This window comes from Lissotriton helveticus, chromosome 9, assembly GCF_964261635.1.
Source record: "Lissotriton helveticus chromosome 9, aLisHel1.1, whole genome shotgun sequence".
NCBI lineage: Eukaryota > Metazoa > Chordata > Amphibia > Caudata > Salamandridae > Lissotriton > Lissotriton helveticus.
Genome location: NC_136070.1, coordinates 629,710,166 through 629,731,582, shown reverse-complemented (window position 1 = coordinate 629,731,582; position 21,417 = coordinate 629,710,166). Strand labels below are relative to the sequence as shown.

Genomic DNA, 21,417 nt, shown 5'->3' with positions numbered 1-21,417 from the left:
CGAAAGTGTGGTTGGTAGAAGTGGTGTTTATTGTCACATAGCACTTTACTGTACACCTGTATCATATCAAAGTGTATGACTTGTAGGAAATATAATCTATAGCTCACCTTGTTGTCTTATATGAAAATACCACAACTCAAGGATAGCTATTTGATAAATATTGATAGTTTTAAATAGGCATGGCTTGAACTTAAAGTTTTTTTTAAATAGAACAAAGAAAGATATTAATTCCTCCACTTGTACTGTACTGTACGACACACCATATAACAACTCTTCACTCACGACGCTAGACTGATGTGAAACACATTTTTATCAAAAAGTATTTTTTATTAAACCTTTGCAATTTAATTTAAAAATCCAAGGTTAAAGCTTAGTTATAGTTGTAGTTCCCTATAAAAAACAACCTTGTACTACACAAACTTCAAAAATTCTATAGTTACACCTTCAAATTATTGTAAGTAGCACACCTCGCGAGTCGTTACACACTCTTTTCGGCTCACTTACCAAACACCACTAACTATAACTCACCACTTCACCGTACACTGTTTTCACACAAATAATGATACTCCACTGTACAACTCCACTCTATGCCTCTACAATCTGCTACACTCTATCCAACTCTATGACACTCTACTCAATGACACTCCACTCTACCGCACTGCATTTCATGACACTCCAGTTGAGGACACTCCACTGTACAGCACTCGGTTCTACTTTTTGACACACCACTACACTGTACAACCACCACTCCACACTACAATACTTCACTCCACGATACAACACACCACACCATTATCCTCTATAACACTACTCCACTGTAAGCTTCATTAATCCACTCTTCATGACTTCACTCTATTCCACTCTACAGTACTCCACTCTATGACACTCCTTTACTGTACTGTACTACACTCCACTTTACTACACTCCAATGAATGACACTCTACACTGAGATTTGAAACACATTTTTATTTAAAAAAATTAAAACTGCTAACATAAAAAGAACAAAAAAACAAAGGTTAAGGATAAGTTATAGTTCGAAATACCTTATAAATTCTTTCTATACAAACCCAACTTAAAATATACAAACATGACAAATTATAAAGTTATATTTCTAACTTAAATGTATAATTTATACACCTTTAAAATACTATAAGTCGCACACCTCCGAAATAGGTCTTGTCATTTCACTTGCCTCACTACATTAACTATTACTCATGCCTTTTCCATGCATTGGTTATACCCTTGCTTACTGCATCACTTATAGCATGTGAAATCACAGCATTTATAACACCTATTACTTCTCAAATTACATCATTTGTCACAACACAGTCCATGGTAGAGTAGCGAGTTATAGTTAGTATTGTCTCATTAGCAAGCTGAAAAAGTTTGTAACAAGGTGCTCCACTTATAATAATGTGAAGTGGTGGATCAATTGTTGATGAAAGTTATAACTATACCTGTAGAATTGTTTAAGTTGGTGTAGTTTAAGCTTGGTTTGTATAGGGAAAAAAGTTTTCCTAACTATAACTAAGCTTTAACCTTTGTTGTTTTCATTGAATATAGATATAACTAACTAACTACAGACAGTAATTCGCCAATTTTTGGACCAAAAACGAATATTTTTGTTTTTATTCAAAAGTTTCCTGGATAGTTAGTTCAACTTTGGTTTAGTTTGGCTAGTAATGTTGATGTTCTTATAGGTGGGTCAGTATTGGATGTCGAGGGTTAGTATAAGTTGACTTTTACAGTTTTGAGAATCTTGTAAATAAAGCAAATACATAAGGCAGATTAATTTTAGGGGTTATGATGGTGCCACAAAATGCTGAAGGCCGAAGCCCTTTATACAATTTGATATCTTGGTAGTCGAACCCAATAGGGTGTTTAATTGCAAAAGTTCTCATCCTTATTCTCAGTCTGACATCAGACGGTTTCTTATCAAAGCTGCCTTCTCAGTCTAACCATATGTATTTGATTATCTATGATGGGTGTATGTAGGTGATTTGTTGTACATGTCTTGTTATTAAGCACTAAATTCAGTTGAGATTATTTTTTGTTTAGCTGCAGATCACAATGGGGACAAAGCTTACCAGCAGCTCCAAACACTTCAAAGCCTCTCTTCATATGCCACTGTGCGTCACCCTTGGGGTGATTGCCTTTGTGGCACTGGAGGTCTTTCTCCTTCATGTACAAGAGCAGGAGACAGTACTAGATGCGTTTCAAGCTGGCCACTTTTTCTTGATGTGTTTCCTGCTTCTGAATACGTTTGGGAATGTGGTGAAGTTCATGCGAACCAACCCTAGCATCAAAGGGGTTCTACTGACGGACTGCTCGGTCGGGCAAGGCTGGGAGTGAGTATAGAAAGAGATGATGGAAAATGTTGAAAGTGAATTGTGAAAAGTACTAATTGTCTGTATAGGTTTTCTTGCCCAAGGACAGGGACTCATCTCCCTTTTAGAATGTTTCTGTCATAGCCAGTGAGATGACAATATGAACAGTAAAGAATAAAAGTTTCCCTTTTGTGTTATTCACTACTACTAAGATTTAGATTATATTCAGTCTACAATGGACCAAAGGAAAAATACTCCAGTTACAAATATAGCAGCACATATATTCTTATTATTTTATTGTTGCATCTTTATCAAAATGTAAACAATATTATATCCATTAAAACACTTTTCGTTACATATTATTGCACACATTCGTTTTTAAAAACAATCACAAGTATTTAGAGAGTAATGTTTGTTTTCTAGTCATTCTTTTAGCAGTTGTTGACATTGTCCAAATTAATCTTATATACTTTTCAATACATTTCACAATATTAAAAACATTAATTTTGTTTATTAACAACAGGTTAGCTGTGTACTTTTGTCACATATGAACACACAACTAATTTATAAAAATAGCAAATTAGTGCCTTGAGGCATATAGTCAGTGGATGAATGGGTGGGATAACAATTTGAGTGATTGTTTTGTAAACTGTTTCAGTGACCTTTAACACATGAAAAGGAATTTTATATACTCAATCAGTACAACTAGTACTGCAAAACCTGGACAGAGGTTTTTCTTGGACCTTTTCTACCTGTTTAACATTAAAGGACTCCGAGGAGTAAGGTGGCAATTGTAAACAACATGTGTTGTCTCCAGATGTCCCTGTCTTTACTGAAGTACTCCCTTGTCTCTAGCCTACTTCTGGTAGAGTTTCTTTATGGTCGTCAGTACATATTTCTCACTGCTAAATGTTCTGTACTTCTGTCTCTCACATACTGCTGAATGCCTCACTACAATACTGAAACAGCAGTGTCAGAGTGTTTAGTGGAACTGTAAGGATACAGACTGTTCAATTGAAGGTTTAAAAGACAGGTTTGCACGTACATAGAATAGTGCATGCATGGTCTATAGGGGTTTGAAGCAGTCCATGCCCTAACGCCTACTTTGCTGCATGAGTACTTAGATACTGACTGAATGATTACAGTTCTGCAAGGAGAGTGTCGAGCTGAATGTATAACTGCTTCACTTTTAGCACAGTGTATAGATAAGCACATACTGCTGTATGGCTCACTGCAATGGTGAAACAGCAGTGGCAGAGTGTTTGAAGGGAGTGTATGGATACAGACTGGTCAATTGAAGGTTTAAAAGACAAGTTTGCTCATAGTCTATAGGGGTTTGAAACAGTACATGCCCTAAGGCCTACTTTGCTGCATGACTACTTGGGTACTGGCTGAATTATTACAGTTCTGCAAGGAGAGTGTCGAGCTGAATGTATAACTGCTTCACTTTTAGCACAGTGTATAGATAAGCACATACTGCTGTATGGCTCACTACAATGGTGAAACAGCAGTGGCAGAGTGTTTGAAGGGAGTGTAAGGATACAGACTGGGTAATGAAAGGTTTAAAAGACAAGTTTTCAGGTGCATAGCAGAGTACAAGCATAGTCTATAGGGGTTTGAAGCAATCCATGCCCTAAGGCCTACTTTGCTGCATGACTACTTGGGTACTGGCTGAATGATTACAGTTCTGCAAGGAGAGCATTGAGCTGAATGTATAACTGCTTCACTTGTAGCACAGTGTATAGATAAGCACATACTACTGTATGGCTCACTACAATACTGAAACAGCAGTGGCAGAATGTTTGGAGGAAGTGTAACGATACAGCCTGGGCAATTAAAGGTTTAAAAGACACGTTTGCAGGTGCATAGAAGAGTGCATGCATAGTCTATAGGGGTTTGAAGCAGTCCATGCCCTAATGCCTACTTTGCTGGATGACTACTTGGTAGTGGCTGAATGATTACAGTTCTGCAAGGAGAGTATCTGGCTGAATGTATAACTGCTTCACTTTTAGCACAGTGTATAGATAAGCACATACTGCTGTATGGCTCACTACAATACTGAACCAGCAGTGGCAGAGTGTTTGGAGGGAGTGTAAGGATACAGACTTGGTAATTAAAGGTTTAAAAGACAAGTTTTCAGGTGCATAGAAGAGTACATGCATAGTAAATAGGGGTTTGAAGCAGTCCGTGCCCTAAGGCCTACTTTACTGCATGAGTACTTGGGTACTGACTGAATAATTACACTTCTGCAAGGAGAGTGTCTAGCTGAATGTATAACTGCTTCACTTTTAGCACAGTGCATAGATAAGCACATACTGCTGAATGCCTCACTACAATACTGAAACAGCAGTGTCAGAGTGTTTAGTGGAACTGTAAGGATACAGACTGGGCAATTGAAGGTTTAAAAGGCAAGTTTGCAGGTGCATGGAAGAGTGCATGTATAGTCTATAGGGGTTTGAAGCATTCCATGCCCTAAGGCCTACTTTGCTCATGAGTACTTAGGTACTGACTGAATGATTACAGTACTGCAAGGAGAGTGTCAAGCTGAATGTATAAGTGCTTCACTTTTAGAACAGTGTATATATAAGCATATACTGCTGTATGGCTCACTACAATACTGAAACAGCAGTGGCAGAGTGTTTGGAGGAAGTGTAAGGATACAGACTGGGCAATTAAAGGTTTAAAAGACACGTGTTCAGGTGCATAGAAGAGTACATGAATAGTGTATAGGGGTTTGAAGCTGTCCTTGCCCTGAGACCTACTTTGCATACTTTGAATCAATAGAATGATGTAAGTGAATCTATAAGTGCTTCACTTTTAGTACAGTGAATGCATTAGTAGATAGTTCTCAAACCATTATTATTATAAAACAATACATTTATTCTTCTAACATCTCATAATTTAACAGAGCTTCTAAAAGAATTTCATCAGGTATTTCATTGACATCAATTTCCTGGTTAGCAATTTCGGAATTTATATGTTCAAAAAATTCAATATCATCTAATACTTCCACAAAATCAGCATCACAGCTTTCGTCTTGGAAATCACAGCTCATATCTACAGTACTAATTTCTTGTTCTTCACTCTCGCTGTCTGTGAGAGGTACCTTTAGTTCTTCCATGAGATTGTTGCTAATTTCCAAACTGTCCTCTGTATTGTTCTGTTCTCTTTCCATACTTAATTTCTTATGTTATAGGTCCTTGTACAAAAACACAAACACTTCATTTTATCAGTTTTCTTAATACATAACACAAAACTAGCTTTATCAACTATTTTGGCCTTAACAAAATATTATATAAATACCATTGTCTAATAACTTTCCAACATTAGAGTTTTAGTACTTTATAAGGTTATATGAATATAATTAGAACATTGGAATGTTGGGAGCTCCATTAAAAACAATGGAGTGGTCTGGGCTTATAATGGCTCGTATAAACCTGGAGCTCCAACATTTCAATCTTTCTTTGTTCACAGCTCTGGCTGTGAACAAAGGCTTCAGGGAGCCTGAGGGGATTCCAATCCTCTCACGCTCCCATAGGGCTTTGTTTTTTTTTATTAGAACATTCTGCCCTCTAGTGGCAGAATGTTCTAATAGCCTTATAGCCCTTCGTAGCTATGCTATACCGGCTATTAAAGTCGCTCGCCTTCGGCTCGGACATTTAACGCTGGAGAGGGCCTTTAATAGCCGGTATAGCCCTCTACGGTGGGCTATAAGGCTATGGGCCAGATGTAGGTAAATCACATTTACCGATTCTTAAATACCGAATTTTACCGATTCGGTATTCATGAATCGGTATATGAGATGTAGGAAAGAAATCGGTATTTTTTACTGAATCGGTAAAATTCGGAATCGGACTTTTGGAATTTACCGATTCGGTATTTACCGATTCGGTATTTACCGATTCGGTATTCCCCATTCATTCAATGAATGGGAAATACCGATTCGGTAAATACCGAATCGGTAAATACCGAATCGGAAAGCAAGCAAAAGTGAAACTTAAGAAAATAGCCAATCAGGTGCTACCACACTCTCCCTCCCTACCAGGAAGTGGCTACACAGGCAGCTGCAACTAATTAGAAGCTTCTGGAGAGGCAGTTGGAGCAGAGAGAGTGGGAGCAGCAGCAGAAAGAGTTTGTGCAGTTTAAAACCTGTAAAATGGCAACCAGCAAGGACACAGAGCAGACAGAGAGGAAGAGAAAGCTGAAATTCAGCAGCATGGAGCTACAGGTCCTTGTGGAGGAGGTGGTGAAGGTGCACCACAAACTCTTTGGCAGGCAGTCCCTCACTGTGGCTGAATCTGCCAAAAGGAAGATTTGGCTAGATATCCTCGTCAAAGTCAATGCTGTGGGAGTGACCACCAGAGTCACAGAGGATTTGAAAAAGAGGTTCTATGACCTGAGGAGCCTCACAAAAAAAAAATTGGCAGACCACCACAAACAGGCATCGCAAACTGGCGGAGGAAAGAACACAGCACCCCCCCTCACTGACCTGGAGGAGTTGGTGGCCTCAACCTTAGAGCCAGAAAGTGTCTGCGGACTGGGAGAAGTGGACAGCTCAGCCAAAGCGACAAGTAGAAAAGGTAAGATGTATGCACAGCAATCCCCCTCACACCCTCATCCTTCCCTCACCCCTTGAAGCTAAGTGACCCCAGTCCTGGTGTGCCAGCACCAAACAGTAGCAATGCATCATGGTACATGTAGTCAGTTAATGAAAGACCATGTCATACAGCACAGCAACCACCAAGTTAGGCAAATGATTGCAGACATAATGAGGGCAGGCAACATGTACATTGTGCAATTTGAAAAGATTTAATTATTTAATTGTAGTGGCCGTGAGACATTTGCGCTTAGCTGATATACGCTCATATGTCCACAGGTCACACATCCAGAAGGCAGTCACAGGAGACTGAAGGCACGGCACCCGAGAGGGATGAAAGCCAGGAGCCAGGTCCCAGTGCATCACAGGACACAGGTGTACCAAGCAGCCTGCCACCTTCCCAAGACCCTGAAATCACTCAAGATTTGCAGGCATCCCCACGACGTTCACAGTCCCCTCTGTTAATGTTTTCACCAGATATGCTAGCATCAATGGATGTTGAAACACTTGCAGCACAACCAAGCAGGAGGCATGTTGTTCCCCCACTGATAGAAATGGAGACAGCTGCCGGTGAAATTGAGGTGGAAGACATTGAGGTGACCGACTAGACAACAACGTCCACAACAGCAAGGAACTTTTCAACATAATCAAAGAATTCACCAACCCCACCGCCAGCTCTAACGACATCACCCCCTCTCAAGTCCTCTGCGACTCCCTCGCCTCATTCTTCCATGACAAAATCGCCGACATTCATAACAGCTTTGACAACCAACCCGTAAACCAGTCCACCCCACTCACCTCCGAACCTGCACCTCCTCCGAATAACCTTTTTGACTGGAACCCAATCACCACAGAAGACACCATTCACCTGATGAACTCCATCCACTCAGGATCCCCTACAGACCCATGCCCCCATCACATCTTCAACAAAGCAGACTCCATTATCGCACCCCATCTCCGAGACGTCATCAACTGCTCCCTCAACTCCGCCACATTCCCAGAAAGCTGGAAACATGCCGAACTCAGCGCCCTTCTGAAGAAACCCACAGCTGACCCCACCGAACTCAAAAACTACCGCCCCATCTCGCTCCTCCCATTCCCTGCCAAAGTCATCGAGAAAACCGTCAACAGCCAGCTCGCCGCCTTCCTCGAAACCAACAAATCACTCGACTCCTCACAGTCTGGCTTCCGAGCCAAACACAGCACCGAGACCGCCCTCATCGCAGCAACAGACGACATTCGAACACTACTGGACAACGGAGACACAGTGGCCCTCATCCTCCTTGACCTCTCCGCAGCCTTCGACACAGTCTGCCATAGCACCCTGATACAATGCCTCAGAAACATCGGAATTCAAGGAAAAGCATTGGACTGGATCATCTCGTTCCTCGCTGGAAGAACTCAGAGAGTCCGCCTCCCCCCTTTTAAGTCAGAGGCCACCGAAGTCATCTGCGGCGTCCCGCAAGAATCGTCACTCAGCCCCACCCTCTTCAACGTCTACATGAGCCCCCTCGCAACCATCGCACGTCAACACAACCTCAACATCATCTCCTACGCGGAAGACACTCAACTGATCCTATCACTCACAAAAGACCCAACCACCGCCAAAACCAACCTACATGAAGGGATGAAAGAAGTAGCCGAGTGGATGAAGCACAGCCATCTGAAATTGAACTCGGACAAAATGGAAGTCCTCATCTTAGGTTCATCCCCTTCCGCCTGGGACGATTCTTGGTGGCCAACGGCCTTAGGAAAAGCCCCCATACCGACGGACCACGCACGGAACCTGGGCATCATCCTGGACTCCTCACTCTCGATGACCAGACAAGTCAACGCCGTCTCATCATCATGCTTCAACATCCTGCGCATGCTCAAAAAAACATTCCGCTGGATCCCAACCGAAACAAGGAAAACGGTCACCCACGCACTGGTTACAAGCCGCCTGGACTACGGAAACACCCTGTACGCTGGTACCACCGCAAAACTGCAGAAAAAACTCCAACACATCCAAAATGCTTCAGCCAGACTTATACTAGACATCCCCCGCACAGACCACATTTCCGTCCACCTGAAAGACCTTCACTAGCTCCCCGTCAACAAGAGAATAGCGTTCCGTCTCCTCACCCACGCACCCAAAGCCCTATACGAAATTGGACCTGACTGTCTCAACACGCGCCTTTCCTTTTACACCCCCAACCGCCAGCTGCGTTCGTCCAACCAAGCCCTCGCCGCTGTTCCGCGCATCCACAAAGCCACCATGGGGGGAAGATCCTTCTCCTACTTAGCGGCCAAAACCTGGAATTCCCTCCCCATCCACCTCCGACTTACTCAAAACCACCTAGCCTTCAGTGTAGTGTAGTTCCTATTATCCCAATAGGCTCTGCGCATTGGAATAATATCTTCAATAGTATAGACCTAGGGCAGAGGTTAACTAGGTCTTCTACCGACGATATTAGACTTAAAGTTTTGTGTTTGTGCCAGCTAGCTCAGAGTTCACTAGAAACTTTCTCGAATAGGCAAGGAGGATTTTAACCTCCCTGGATAGACAAGAAGGGATTTAGTTTCTGACAACCATAGAACATGACAACTTTGCTCTCCCCTAATCAAGAGTGTATCTCTAGAGTCGTGTGAAAACAAAAGACAACTTATTTTACTCAGTCAGTTCAGTGCATTCTTAGTTTCACCAGATTGTAGAGAAAAGGAAGAGACGGGCGTGTTCAATAAAAGATGTTATTTATTGATCAGTCTCTTTTCTCATACAAGAGAAATGAATCGCTATTATTGCAATACTTGTAGTTAAGTAAAGTGCATACAGTAAAGACAGAATTATAAAATAATACTGTAAAAGCATTGATATGGTTTCTGAGCCATATGATACTTTAAAATTGATAAAATATATACATACATATATACATTTGACTAATCGTACTCAACTGGTGCTTCTAACCACGCCTACCCCAGTGTACCTGACCTAAGCCTAATACGTGGGCGGGAGTAGATAAGTAGCAGTTTAAGTTAAGTTTGTTTGCCAAGGGACTGATTCGAGAATTCTCTGCAAGGGGTTATTCAGTGCTGTACCTGAGATCTAGAATGATGGAGGGCTGGTATCTCTTATCCCAGGTCTTGATATTCCAGCTGCCTGCGAGGGCTGCTTGGAAGCGCCGGAGCTGGATTTCTCAGCAGGAGAAAGGCAGCGTCTCGTTCTCAGCGCGTCAGGAAGGCGGGGCAGCGCCTGTGGGCTTCGCTCTCTGCTGGGCTCCTCAGCACGTCTCGCTGCTCCGATCTCGTCACCACCGCATGTGTTTGCTTAAGGCAATGTCGGTAATATTTATACCTGAAAGGTGCCGAGATTGACGTAAGGATGGACATATATACGTCAATAAGGATGTCATATGAACGGGCTCGTTCGCACATTCTTTTGCTGAAGTTCTCGGTGAAATCAAAACAATGGTTATGGGAATTTCCCAGGTCGCTGTAGGTTTGATTTGTTTTGAGAACTCCGTATGCCTTATCAGGGGCTGGAGGAATATCGCTTGTCTAATTAGATGGCATGCGTTATGACCTAATCAGATAACGCGCTTCTGTGCCGTGGTGTGGCTTAATCAGATAACGGTTTATGCACCGTTAGATGGCTGCTAGTTAATTATTAACCAGACCAGGGTCAGGAATAGGGGAATCGATACAGTACCTATAGGAATACATCACACCCACTCCACGTAGACTATGTCCATATTTACAAATGTAGGCATAGTGAAACCAGTAGCGTTTGTGTATACCGTACCACCCAAAAATATTAAATATAAAATATACGAAACGCAATCGCATGTACTATCACGTATACTATATGCACAAGCAGTCTAATAATGCTAAATATATAACGCATATTTCTAAATTCAGCATGAATAAATGCGAAAACCACACATGAAATGGCTCTTAATACAGAAAAAAGAATGCGAGACCATTTCATCATAATCATAAAGTTATGTATAATAGTGCTAGAGGATAGCGAATGTCTCGTGACTACCTAAAATAGAAATTTAGTTCTCTAAGAATAATGTCTACTTTAAGCAGAAGATAAGTGTCCCAAAAATCGTAAATATTTTGGAATTGGGGAAAAAGTTCTTGCAGTCTGAACAAATGATGAGAACATTTTTCATATCGCTTTTTAAATGTCGAAGGCCAAATTCAGGATGTAGGGAACTCCGAGTTCTAGTTTGCTCAAAGTTATTCCTGCTGCTCTGGTGAAAACATCATATCATTTAGACTGTTGAAAAAACTGTCAACAGCTTCTTGCGTAAGTTCCACTAATTCGGAAAAGGTTGTTACCATGCATTCATGAGCCTGAGCATGATTGCCTCCATTGATGTTTTGATCAGCATAGCTGACTGAAGGTCGTACCTGATCGATGCTGCTTTCATCTTGTACTTCACTACCCCTCAATCGTAGTGGTGAAGTCTCCACGAATGCCGTCATCAGGATTGGTAGCCGCTGGGGACAGCACAATGCATGAGCCGTTACCGGACCCAACAAGGTATCTGCGTCCATTGGCACATCCGATTGTAGTGCCAGACAGGTGTCCAACATGCATTCTTCGCCGCATAGCAAGCACCTTAATACAGGCATAACACAACTTTGCCACATTGGTCTAAATGAAAGAGACCAAGTCATGTTCAGGTCTCTAAGCCGGGATAGTCCAAGGATTTTAGTTACCCGGTCCCGGTAGCCAATGGCTAGGATCATTTCTTCCCTTGTCGCAGGTGTTTTTTCTGTGACATGGTTTGCCATAGCGAAATAACAGGATCAAAAATAGAATTCCCGCTACTAGTCCCAAAAGGAGTGGAAGTCCGCCAAAAATGGAATGGACAAAGTCTGGAAAAATACCCAGGATGGCTTTGAATGGAGTTAAAGCACCCGAAAACACTGCTTTAAATACACTGGAGACACCAGTGGTATCAGAAATATTTAAGATTTCGTTCAGTATTTCTGCGAAATGTATGGGGGAATTAGTTGATAATAATGAATGAATCTCTTCTGTTGTCCTTGCAACTTGGAGATCATACGTTTCTTTTGATGACGCGAGCCTGGTCGGCGTCTGTAGGAGCACAGTCTTCATTCTGCTTAAAGTATCTATTCGAATAGAAGCAATTTTCAAATCGGGCCATAACCTTGCCTCCCTGTCTGGAGAATCGTTCGGGAACAAAACTCGTTCACAGCACATGACCTTCCTAGTCACGGTTATGAGATAAGGTTTTCCGGGCAGCAAACTACAACATCTGCGATCTACTATTAGAATGTAACTCCCGTTCAAGAGTCTCCTAAAGAATGGTTCTATTCGTGTTGCAGGTGTGCCTAGCTGGTAACATGAAAGGTTATTTGAAGTCCCTTCACAGGCTCCGTGCAAACTAATACCCTGACACAGAAGTGTACCACTTAGTGATCTTGCATAATTATCGCCACTGAGAAACACTTTCTGGCCTTTATTACTTACACATTCGTGTGTATAGGGCAAGTTCCATATTGACTTAATGTATCCTTTGCCCAACCTTTCATACTGGCCTGCCTGTATATATTTTTGGCAGAATTGAAACTGGAAAGTAGTTATCGGAATATTTATTATTCCATGTATTATCCATTCAATGACAGGTCGTTCTGACATTGTCAATGGTAATCTCTCAAGTTTTTCAATGCTCAGAATTGTATAGTCAGCACCCTTCTGTGCCAAACTGATTTGTTTATCAGTAAGGTTAAAGATATTAAATAATGACGTTGTGTTGATTAAACGCCAAGGCACATAGCCAGAACGCAGATTTTGTAACGTCCAGCCAAGCTGTACAATAGAACGCAATTGGGACTGACCGTGTTGTAACATCAGTAAGTCTTGCGATATTATATCGATTGCTGAAGACACAATGCTGTCCAGAGAGTATATTCTGGAGGACAGAGTCATTAACCCATTGTCCACCACAGAAAGTGATTTTTCCAAATTAATACGGTCAATTTCCCGTATTTTTTCTGCTGTCTCAATTTGAGTTACTTTCCAAACTTCGTTATAAGCTGCATATATAGAGGCCGCTATGAAACGTTTTTGAAGCTGTTTGCGTGGTCCCAATATGAAATCACGCAAGTCAGCACCTTCTGTAAGTAAAGTTAGGTGTTGCTTAATTTCAGCCAGTGTGGACGTTCGTAGCCATTGAAGGCAGAGCTTGCCCACGCTGTAGGTGGTTATTATCCCTGCATGTTGTCTTTGGGAATATCTAGGGTCTGGCCTAGTCAATGTGAACCCCTGTTTTTTGTTCAGGAATCTGTCTTGACAGTTATTTGTATCTGTGGGCCAGATCAACCATTTTTTCCATTCAGGATGTGTTCTGTTTTGGTTTAATATATGGCTTACGTCTATCTCATCATCTATAGAGCTATTACTGTTCACTGTTGGCTTTGGAATAGACGGTTTGTTCAAATCTTTGATTTTTGCTAAGCCAAGACAGGTAGTTTGTTGAATAGTGTCATTCAAGAATATAATTTGTTCTGGGATCATGCAGGCTCTAAACAATGATTCTATACCTTGTACTTGCCAATCTCTTGTACCCCAAACATTTTTTGCTTCAATATTATTGTTCCAGAAATCAAACCCAAATGTATTCATTTGTTCAAAGAATGAATCGGAATATATCAATTTTGTGTTTGTAAGCATGGTCTTCATACCTGTCTTATTTGTCAATTTGAAATAAAATGTTTCTGGATTACTTGTGTTAAACCCTGAAAAGTATGAATATTTATCATAAAATGTTTTTGAGCTGTCTTTTGGAGGAGTAGCACAATGTTCCCATTGGTTATAATTTAATACATTTCTAGGTTGAGCAGATTTATGTAGATAATGGTTACCATAGTGGTTATAGCAGAACATCTGATCATAATTAGACGAACCCTGCAAATAATCATGTTCTGTAAATTTAGCAGACATCACAAGATCAGACATCATATCATTAATACTTTCAAAGTCCCAATCATCAGCAAATGTGCTTGGTTTTACAAAGTCACTCAATGAGATCTTGAATTGGTGTGGATACTTCAGGATTTCAACCGGACCATAGATTTCATAATCAGTTTTGTTCCATGCTACACCGCCTGGTATGGGATTGGCTGTGAAGTTCACTGAAGAAAGTTCTCTTTTCTCGATGTGTGAAGATGTGTGTGGTTTAAGGTCCAAGTTGATTTTCTGGCTTGCTGTGTCCATTTTAGCATATTTTCCTTCAATGAAATGTCCCAAGCATAGTACCATGATGAGCCAAAGAATGAGGATAAATGCACCGAAGGCCACCCAAAATTCAATCCATGGAGTATTCAGATAGGTTTCTTTCAGCTGTGGAAAAAGTTCCTTAGCTTTGTCTTTAAAAGTTTTTGTTGATGGCTGTTTCTTTGCTTCACTCAGGTCTTCAGATGAATCATCGAAGTTGATGAAGTAGCCGGATGCTGTTCTGTCAATTGTTCCAATTGTTTTTGGATTTTGCTTTGTTTCATTAGCAAAGTCTGCAGTTACATCATCATAGGTTGTTGTTTCTTGATGAAAAGTTTTAATTTGGGTTTTAAGAGGTTCAAGTTCCATTGCTTTGTTGCATAGTCCTTGTTGATTCACTGTAGATTTTCCAAATGTGATCAGTCTTCCAGTTTGAGCCTCTGTATTCGTAGCAAACATTGGTGTTCTGCTGCTTCTTGGGAGTCCACTTGGCCTACTGTTTGTTATCGGCCACATGATTGTGGTTTAACCAGGTCGATCGATACAACTCGGTTCTCCTTTTTACCAGCAAGGGGCGGTAGTACTACTGATCTTGTCCCGTTGACAGACAAGACAGGAACTGCTTTTCTGTAAGAAGGCCCAAATTCCTTCTTTACCGCGATCTTCTCTCTGACTAGATCCCCGACTTTTGGAATCCAGACAGGCCTTGCTTGGACAGGTGGTTTCTCTTCAGTGGTTGTTGGCTGTTGTTTCAACTTTATGTTGCTCAGGTCTTTTCTTGTTTCATTTAAGTCCTGTAAAATAGCCAAACGATCTTTGATATCAAAGCTTTTGTCTTTAACCACTGAAGTCTGACTATCAAGATCTTGGATCATCATTCTAGTCCCGAACAATAGTTCGTACGGACTGAACCCTTTCAGAGAATTCCTTGGCAGGTTATTTAGACTACGTTGGACACTTATTAAATGTTTGACCCACCCAGCACCCGAACCTAATACCTTTGCTGTTATAGATTGCTTTATGTCACGGTTTTTTCTTTCTACGATTCCGTTTCCCTCGGGATGAAATGGACAAGAGTACCGCAATGCAATGCCTATGCTGGTCATGGCCTCCTTATAAGCCCGGGAGCTAAAAGCAGGACCCTGGTCAGAATGTAGCATGCCAATTGCGTATGTGCCGATAAAGACTCGCAAATCTTTTATAACAGTTCGGGCGTCAGCCGATCGCTGGGGCCACATCCATATGAATCTCGTGCATGAATCCACTGCGACCAAGATATATTTATAGTTACCGTCCCTTTGTAAGGGACCACAGTGGTCCAGGTAAACACAGGCTAATGGTTTATCTGAGATTAGAAGGGGCGTCTGTGCTGGTCGTTTCACTGTTGATACTTTCATTCTTTGACATGTTTCACATTCTAGAACATAGTTCCTTGTTTGTCTTCTCATTCGTGGCCACCAGTATCTCTGTTTTAATAATGATACTGTGGCTGAAACGCCAGCATGTACAGAAGCAAGCCCTTCGTGTGCCGCTATGATGAGTCCTAACCTATGTTCCATGTTTGGAATTGCCCTATCCCCCACTCCAGGGATTCGAGCAAACGGAACATTATTTGCATCAGTTATGTATGAGTACTTTACTGGAAAGCCTTTCGGGAGTGTTTCTATCGCATCTTTTACTGTAGCGCTGACAGCCTGTAATATTTCGCTGTCTATTTTTGTTTTTGACCGAGTGATGGCAGCTACGGAAGCTGTTTGCACTGCTGCCTTCGCTGCTTCGTCAGCCAATGAATTCCCTGCAACGTGAACGCCATCACGTTGATGACTCAGTGTATGTATCACGTGAGTCTTTTGTAGTTCCTTTTGCAAAAGAACTACTTGTTCCCAAAGCATTTTATGTTTGATTGTGCCACCTTTTGCATCTTTAAAACCATTCTGAACCCAGATTTGCAAGTATTCATTGTAAGATTGGACGCAGTAATACGAATCGCACACAATAAGTGTGGGGAATTCTCGATCGGTACTTTCAAGCGCCATCTTGAATGCCAGTAGTTCTGCTCTTTGAGCTGTACAGACTCCTAGAGATTGCGTTTTAGTGACCACAGGTTTAAATTTTCCTTCGTGCCAGCGACCTTTAACAATCGCGCACGCAGCACTGTAGGCTTGCTTACCCCCCACTGCGGGTTGTGCTGATCCGTCTGTATATATTATACAGCCGTAGTGTTCTAGAGGCAGAATTTCGGTCGGCGGAGGACATTCGAATTCATATTGGAGAAATTCTTGTGTTTTTAAATTGGGATCAAATTTGTATACCACGTCTGTTGCAGCAAGAGAGTTAGCCCACTGTATCCACCTTGGATGGAGTGCTTTAGAATTCGGAATGCTTGCCTTTGTTACCGCCTCTAGGGCTGGTATCGGTGTCACGATTATTATTCGTTTACCCTGTGCTAGGGCCCGCTCCTTTGCTACAGCAGTCTGTACCGCGGTCAGAATTTTTTCCGTTGGGCTAAATTTCATTTCAGCTTTTGTGTACAAATGTGATTTGTATGCTATTGGTACCTTCTCTCCCTCATTAGAGGTCAGGTATGTGAATCCGCATCTTCCTGGGATGAATCGAATCACAAGGTTGCGTGTGTTGTCACGTGTTTGTAGTTTTGTTTTAACTAACATATCTGTTTGTAAAGATCTCAAAATTTCTGTGTGTTTTTGAGTCCAATTGATTTTTTTAAAATCTGGTTTTATTAGATCATAGAGAGGTTTAATTCTCTCTGCATAATTTATAATGTAAGTTCTTCCGAAGTTTAGGAAGCCTAGAATTGATTGTAAGTTTTTCAGTGTTCTAGGTGCTTGGATTACAGCACATTTCTCTAGGAAATTGTCGGCCAGGCTTTTGCCTTCACTTGATAGTTCATATCCTAAAAACAGGACTGTTAGATGGGCAATTCTTGACTTTTTAAAGTTGAATTTGTAGCCCTCTGCTGCGAACCCAAGTATTATGGTGTTCACTCTCTTCAAGTGAGTATCCAAGTCATCATCTGTTAGATAGATGTCGTCGACATAAGATAATGCCTCGTCATCATATGTTTGTAGTACAGAATAATCCTGGGCTGAGAATAATCCTGGGATGTTTTTGAACCCCTGGGGCAAACAACAGAAATTTTTTTGCGTGCCATTTATTGAGAACACCGTCAAATATCTGCTCTCTGGTGCTATATTTTGACAAAAGAATCCATTAGAAATGTCTAAGGTTGTTTTGTATTTTTTACGCACTATGTTATTCATTAGTGCAGCACTATGCGAGTTTTGTACCGCAAATGTTTTGCAACATGAGTTAAGGTGTCTGTAGTCCAAAACAAGACAATATGAATTGTCTGGCTTGGAGACAGGAAACAAAGGGTTGTTCATTTGAGAGGTGCAAGTTTCAATCACCCCCTGGTATTCAAGTTGATCTAGGATCTCTTTTACCTGTTTTTTAGCTTCTTGCTTAATCGGGTACTGCCTCTGTGCAGTAGGTTGTGATTTTAACTGGATTTTGTGAGGAGGAGAGTCCTCATCCCATCCCACATGATTTTTATATAAGGCAGGGGCTTGAGCTACTGCCCACTTTCTTGCAAGTGTATATTTTTTATGAATTGGAATATGGTTTGAGAAGGCAGGCATAATTATTTCTTCGCCATGTGGGCACTCCCTGACAAACTCTGGAGGCCAGTCTCGTTCAGCTAGAAGGATGTCATAGCCCTTGGAGAGATTATCCCAAAATAGACCCCTTATTTTTCTAGTCTTATCCTCTTCTATACGCAATGTTATTTCATATATTTTATGAGGTTTGCTAACTCTGGTATCTGCAGTTTCCACCTGAATGTATTCATTCGTGTCCACTGTCTCCAGATGATTCATAAGGACTTTGCGAGCTATGCTCACTTCTGCTGCGCTGTCTAGCATTGTCTGAGCCCATTCTCCGTTTTTCAGCTGTGTCCTCAGTATTCTCGGCATTGTTGATTACTTTAATACTGGCTACCTTCTTTTTTGGAAATTGTAATTTTTTATTCTGATGAGCAGGTTCTTTGTCTTTGGACTTGACGTGCTCTTCCCTGTGTTCTGATCGTCCTCTTCTTTCCGATTTCTGCGAGGAAGTCTGAAAAGATTGAGAGGGACGTGTATCAATATCTTGATATCTATCAGGTTTTTTTTATATTTCCCCTATTTCTAAGGTTGTATTTTTTCACAGAGGGCTCCCTTTGGGGAGACTTGCATCCTTGATCAGGAGATCTTTCTCTCCGCCGAGGAGACCTTCCTCTGGACTGGAATCTTTTTTCTTTAGGATTGGATTGTTTATTTCCATCCCAGCTCTTTTTTTGAGTGTTTAAATTACTTTTTATAAATACCTTTTCAGGACTTTCAACTAGTTGAGGTTTCACTGGTATTCCACCCAAACTATCTCTTCCTAGTTCTTCATAGGATTTTTCTATGATTCTGGCAATTTCAGATGGTTGGTCTGCTATATTTGTCTCTTTTAACCTCTGGCGAATCGCCACATTTGCTGCTTCTCCCTTTATGTTGGCTAATAATATTGCAGAGACCTGCTTGAAATCTTTCAGTAGTTTCATACCGAGAGTTAAAGCGGGTTCTGGACCGTATTCATCTTGAATCTGTTTTAGCACATCTGGTATTACTGACATGGATGGTACACCATGTGTTTTTGTGTAAATGGAGGCAAAGACTGTTCCCCAAGTGTCACAGTCCTCCACATGTGGTGCGATTCCCATTGGGAGACAGATAGTCAGAATCCTATGTTTCTCAACAGGGGTGGTATCTGGAAACACCGCCTCTATTTGAGTGATTTTTTGTGCTAACCAGAAAGGAATTTGTTCCCGTTTTGCGGGTACTTTACCTAGACAGGACTGTATGTTCTGAGGTGTAATTTTATTTGTGTTCCCCTGATGATTGGTCAGCTGTGGAATTTTAATAGCTGGTTGGATTGTTGAAGTCCGCATTACATATTGGACTAATTGTCTATGTATTTTTATTAACTGTTGTAGCTGTGCTAAAAGCTCTGGTGCAGGCATTTCTTTAATGTCTGGATGTGGTGTATATCCGGCTAGGACCGGCCACGTTGCTCCTGGTCTACCTAGTGGACCGAGCCTGGTGATGTGATTATTATGTTTTAGGGCGCCATTAAACAAGAGCAGGTGCTCTTGGAATTTGAGTGGTATTTCCACCTCCTCGAAAGGAGTGTACTCACTAGGAGGTTCCTCTATTTTGTAATAGTGAAAATCCTTTGTTACAGCGTTTGCTGCTGGAAAGTTTATCCATGAATAGAATACCTCTGTCTGCCGATATTCGTGTGCCTCAATTACGAATATGACTGTACCACCTCTTGGTGTCAGTCCATTTTCTATAAGTTTTAGGGTTATAGATTTCCTTATGTTGACCGGGATGAGTATTGCATCTGGGTCATTTTCCAGCAGAGTAGTGTCTGCTACTAGGAGTTCAGCTGCTAGTCTAACTGTCTCCCTTTCTTCTTCACTTTCTGTCATTTTACTGACAGGAAGGTTATTCTGTTTGTTTGCAGATCAGGTTTCTATGGAAACAAAGAATAGATGCACAATATTTTGGAACAGTGTATCCTTCAACGTTGAATTAACCAAGAACCATACATAGGAGTCTCCTCCTGCGAGGTTTGGCGGATATGACCTTTCACCCACTCCAGACGTCTTTGGAGTATTATGGGAAAAAAGGGGTCTGTGTGAGAAAGCACGACTGAGTTACTCTAATGTCTTGCGTTAGTTTTATCGCCTATCCAAACGTTGGGCGCCATGTAGTGTAGTTCCTATTATCCCAATAGACTCTGCGCATTGGAATAATATCTTCAATAGTATAGACCTAGGGCAGAGGTTAACTAGGTCTTCTACCGACGATATTAGACTTAAAGTTTTGTGTTTGTGCCAGCTAGCTCAGAGTTCACTAGAAACTTTCTCGAATAGGCAAGGAGGATTTTAACCTCCCTGGATAGACAAGAAGGGATTTAGTTTCTGACAACCATAGAACATGACAACGTTGCTCTCCCCTAATCAAGAGTGTATCTCTAGAGTCGTGTGAAAACAAAAGACAACTTATTTTACTCAGTCAGTTCAGTGCATTCTTAGTTTCACCAGATTGTAGAGAAAAGGAAGAGACGGGCATGTTCAATAAAAGATGTTATTTATTGATCAGTCTCTTTTCTCATACAAGAGAAATGAATCGCTATTATTGCAATACTTGTAGTTAAGTAAAGTGCATACAGTAAAGACAGAATTATAAAATAATACTGTAAAAGCATTGATATGGTTTCTGAGCCATATGATACTTTAAAATGGATAAAATATATACATACATATATACATTTGACTAATCGTACTCAACTGGTGCTTCTAACCACGCCTACCCCAGTGTACCTGACCTAAGCCTAATACGTGGGCGGGAGTAGATAAGTAGCAGTTTAAGTTAAGTTTGTTTGCCAAGGGACTGATTCGAGAATTCTCTGCAAGGGGTTATTCAGTTCTGTACCTGAGATCTAGAATGATGGAGGGCTGGTATCTCTTATCCCAGGTCTTGATATTCCAGCTGCCTGCGAGGGCTGCTTGGAAGCGCCGGAGCTGGATTTCTCAGCAGGAGAAAGGCAGCGTCTCGTTCTCAGCGCGTCAGGAAGGCGGGGCAGCGCCTGTGGGCTTCGCTCTATGCTGGGCTCCTCAGCACGTCTCGCTGCTCCGATCTCGTCACCACCGCATGTGTTTGCTTAAGGCAATGTCGCTAATATTTATACCTGAAAGGTGCCGAGATTGACGTAAGGATGGACATATATACGTCAATAAGGATGTCATATGAACGGGCTCGTTCGCACATTCTTTTGCTGAAGTTCTCGGTGAAATCAAAACAATGGTTATGGGAATTTCCCAGGTCGCTGTAGGTTTGATTTGTTTTGAGAACTCCGAATGCCTTATCAGGGGCTGGAGGAATATCGCTTGTCTAATTAGATGGCATGCGTTATGACCTAATCAGATAACGCGCTTCTGTGCCGTGGTGTGGCTTAATCAGATAACGGTTTATGCACCGTTAGATGGCTGCTAGTTAATTATTAACCAGACCAGGGTCAGGAATAGGGGAATCGATACAGTACCTATAGGAATACATCACATCAGAAAACAGCTTAAAACCTGGATATTCGATAAGTAACCCTCGCCCCCTTCCTCAAGCGCCTTGAGACCCTCTGGGTATGTAGTG

At 41.5% G+C, this 21,417-nt stretch overlaps 1 protein-coding gene across 4 annotated transcripts in view; it reads left to right on the top strand.

Moving 5' to 3' along the window:
• LOC144781713 (putative palmitoyltransferase ZDHHC24) overlaps positions 1-21,417 on the top strand; it is a 385,661-nt gene that overhangs the window by 133,072 nt on the left and 231,172 nt on the right. For 3 of the 4 annotated variants that reach the window (XM_078660690.1, XM_078660688.1, XM_078660687.1), the window contains one exon: positions 2,059-2,348. In XM_078660690.1, the coding sequence (XP_078516816.1) occupies positions 2,071-2,348 (278 nt within the window). In that variant the 5' untranslated portion in view covers positions 2,059-2,070. The remainder of the gene's footprint in view (positions 1-2,058; positions 2,349-21,417) is intronic. The other variant, XM_078660689.1, reaches the window with a different exon arrangement.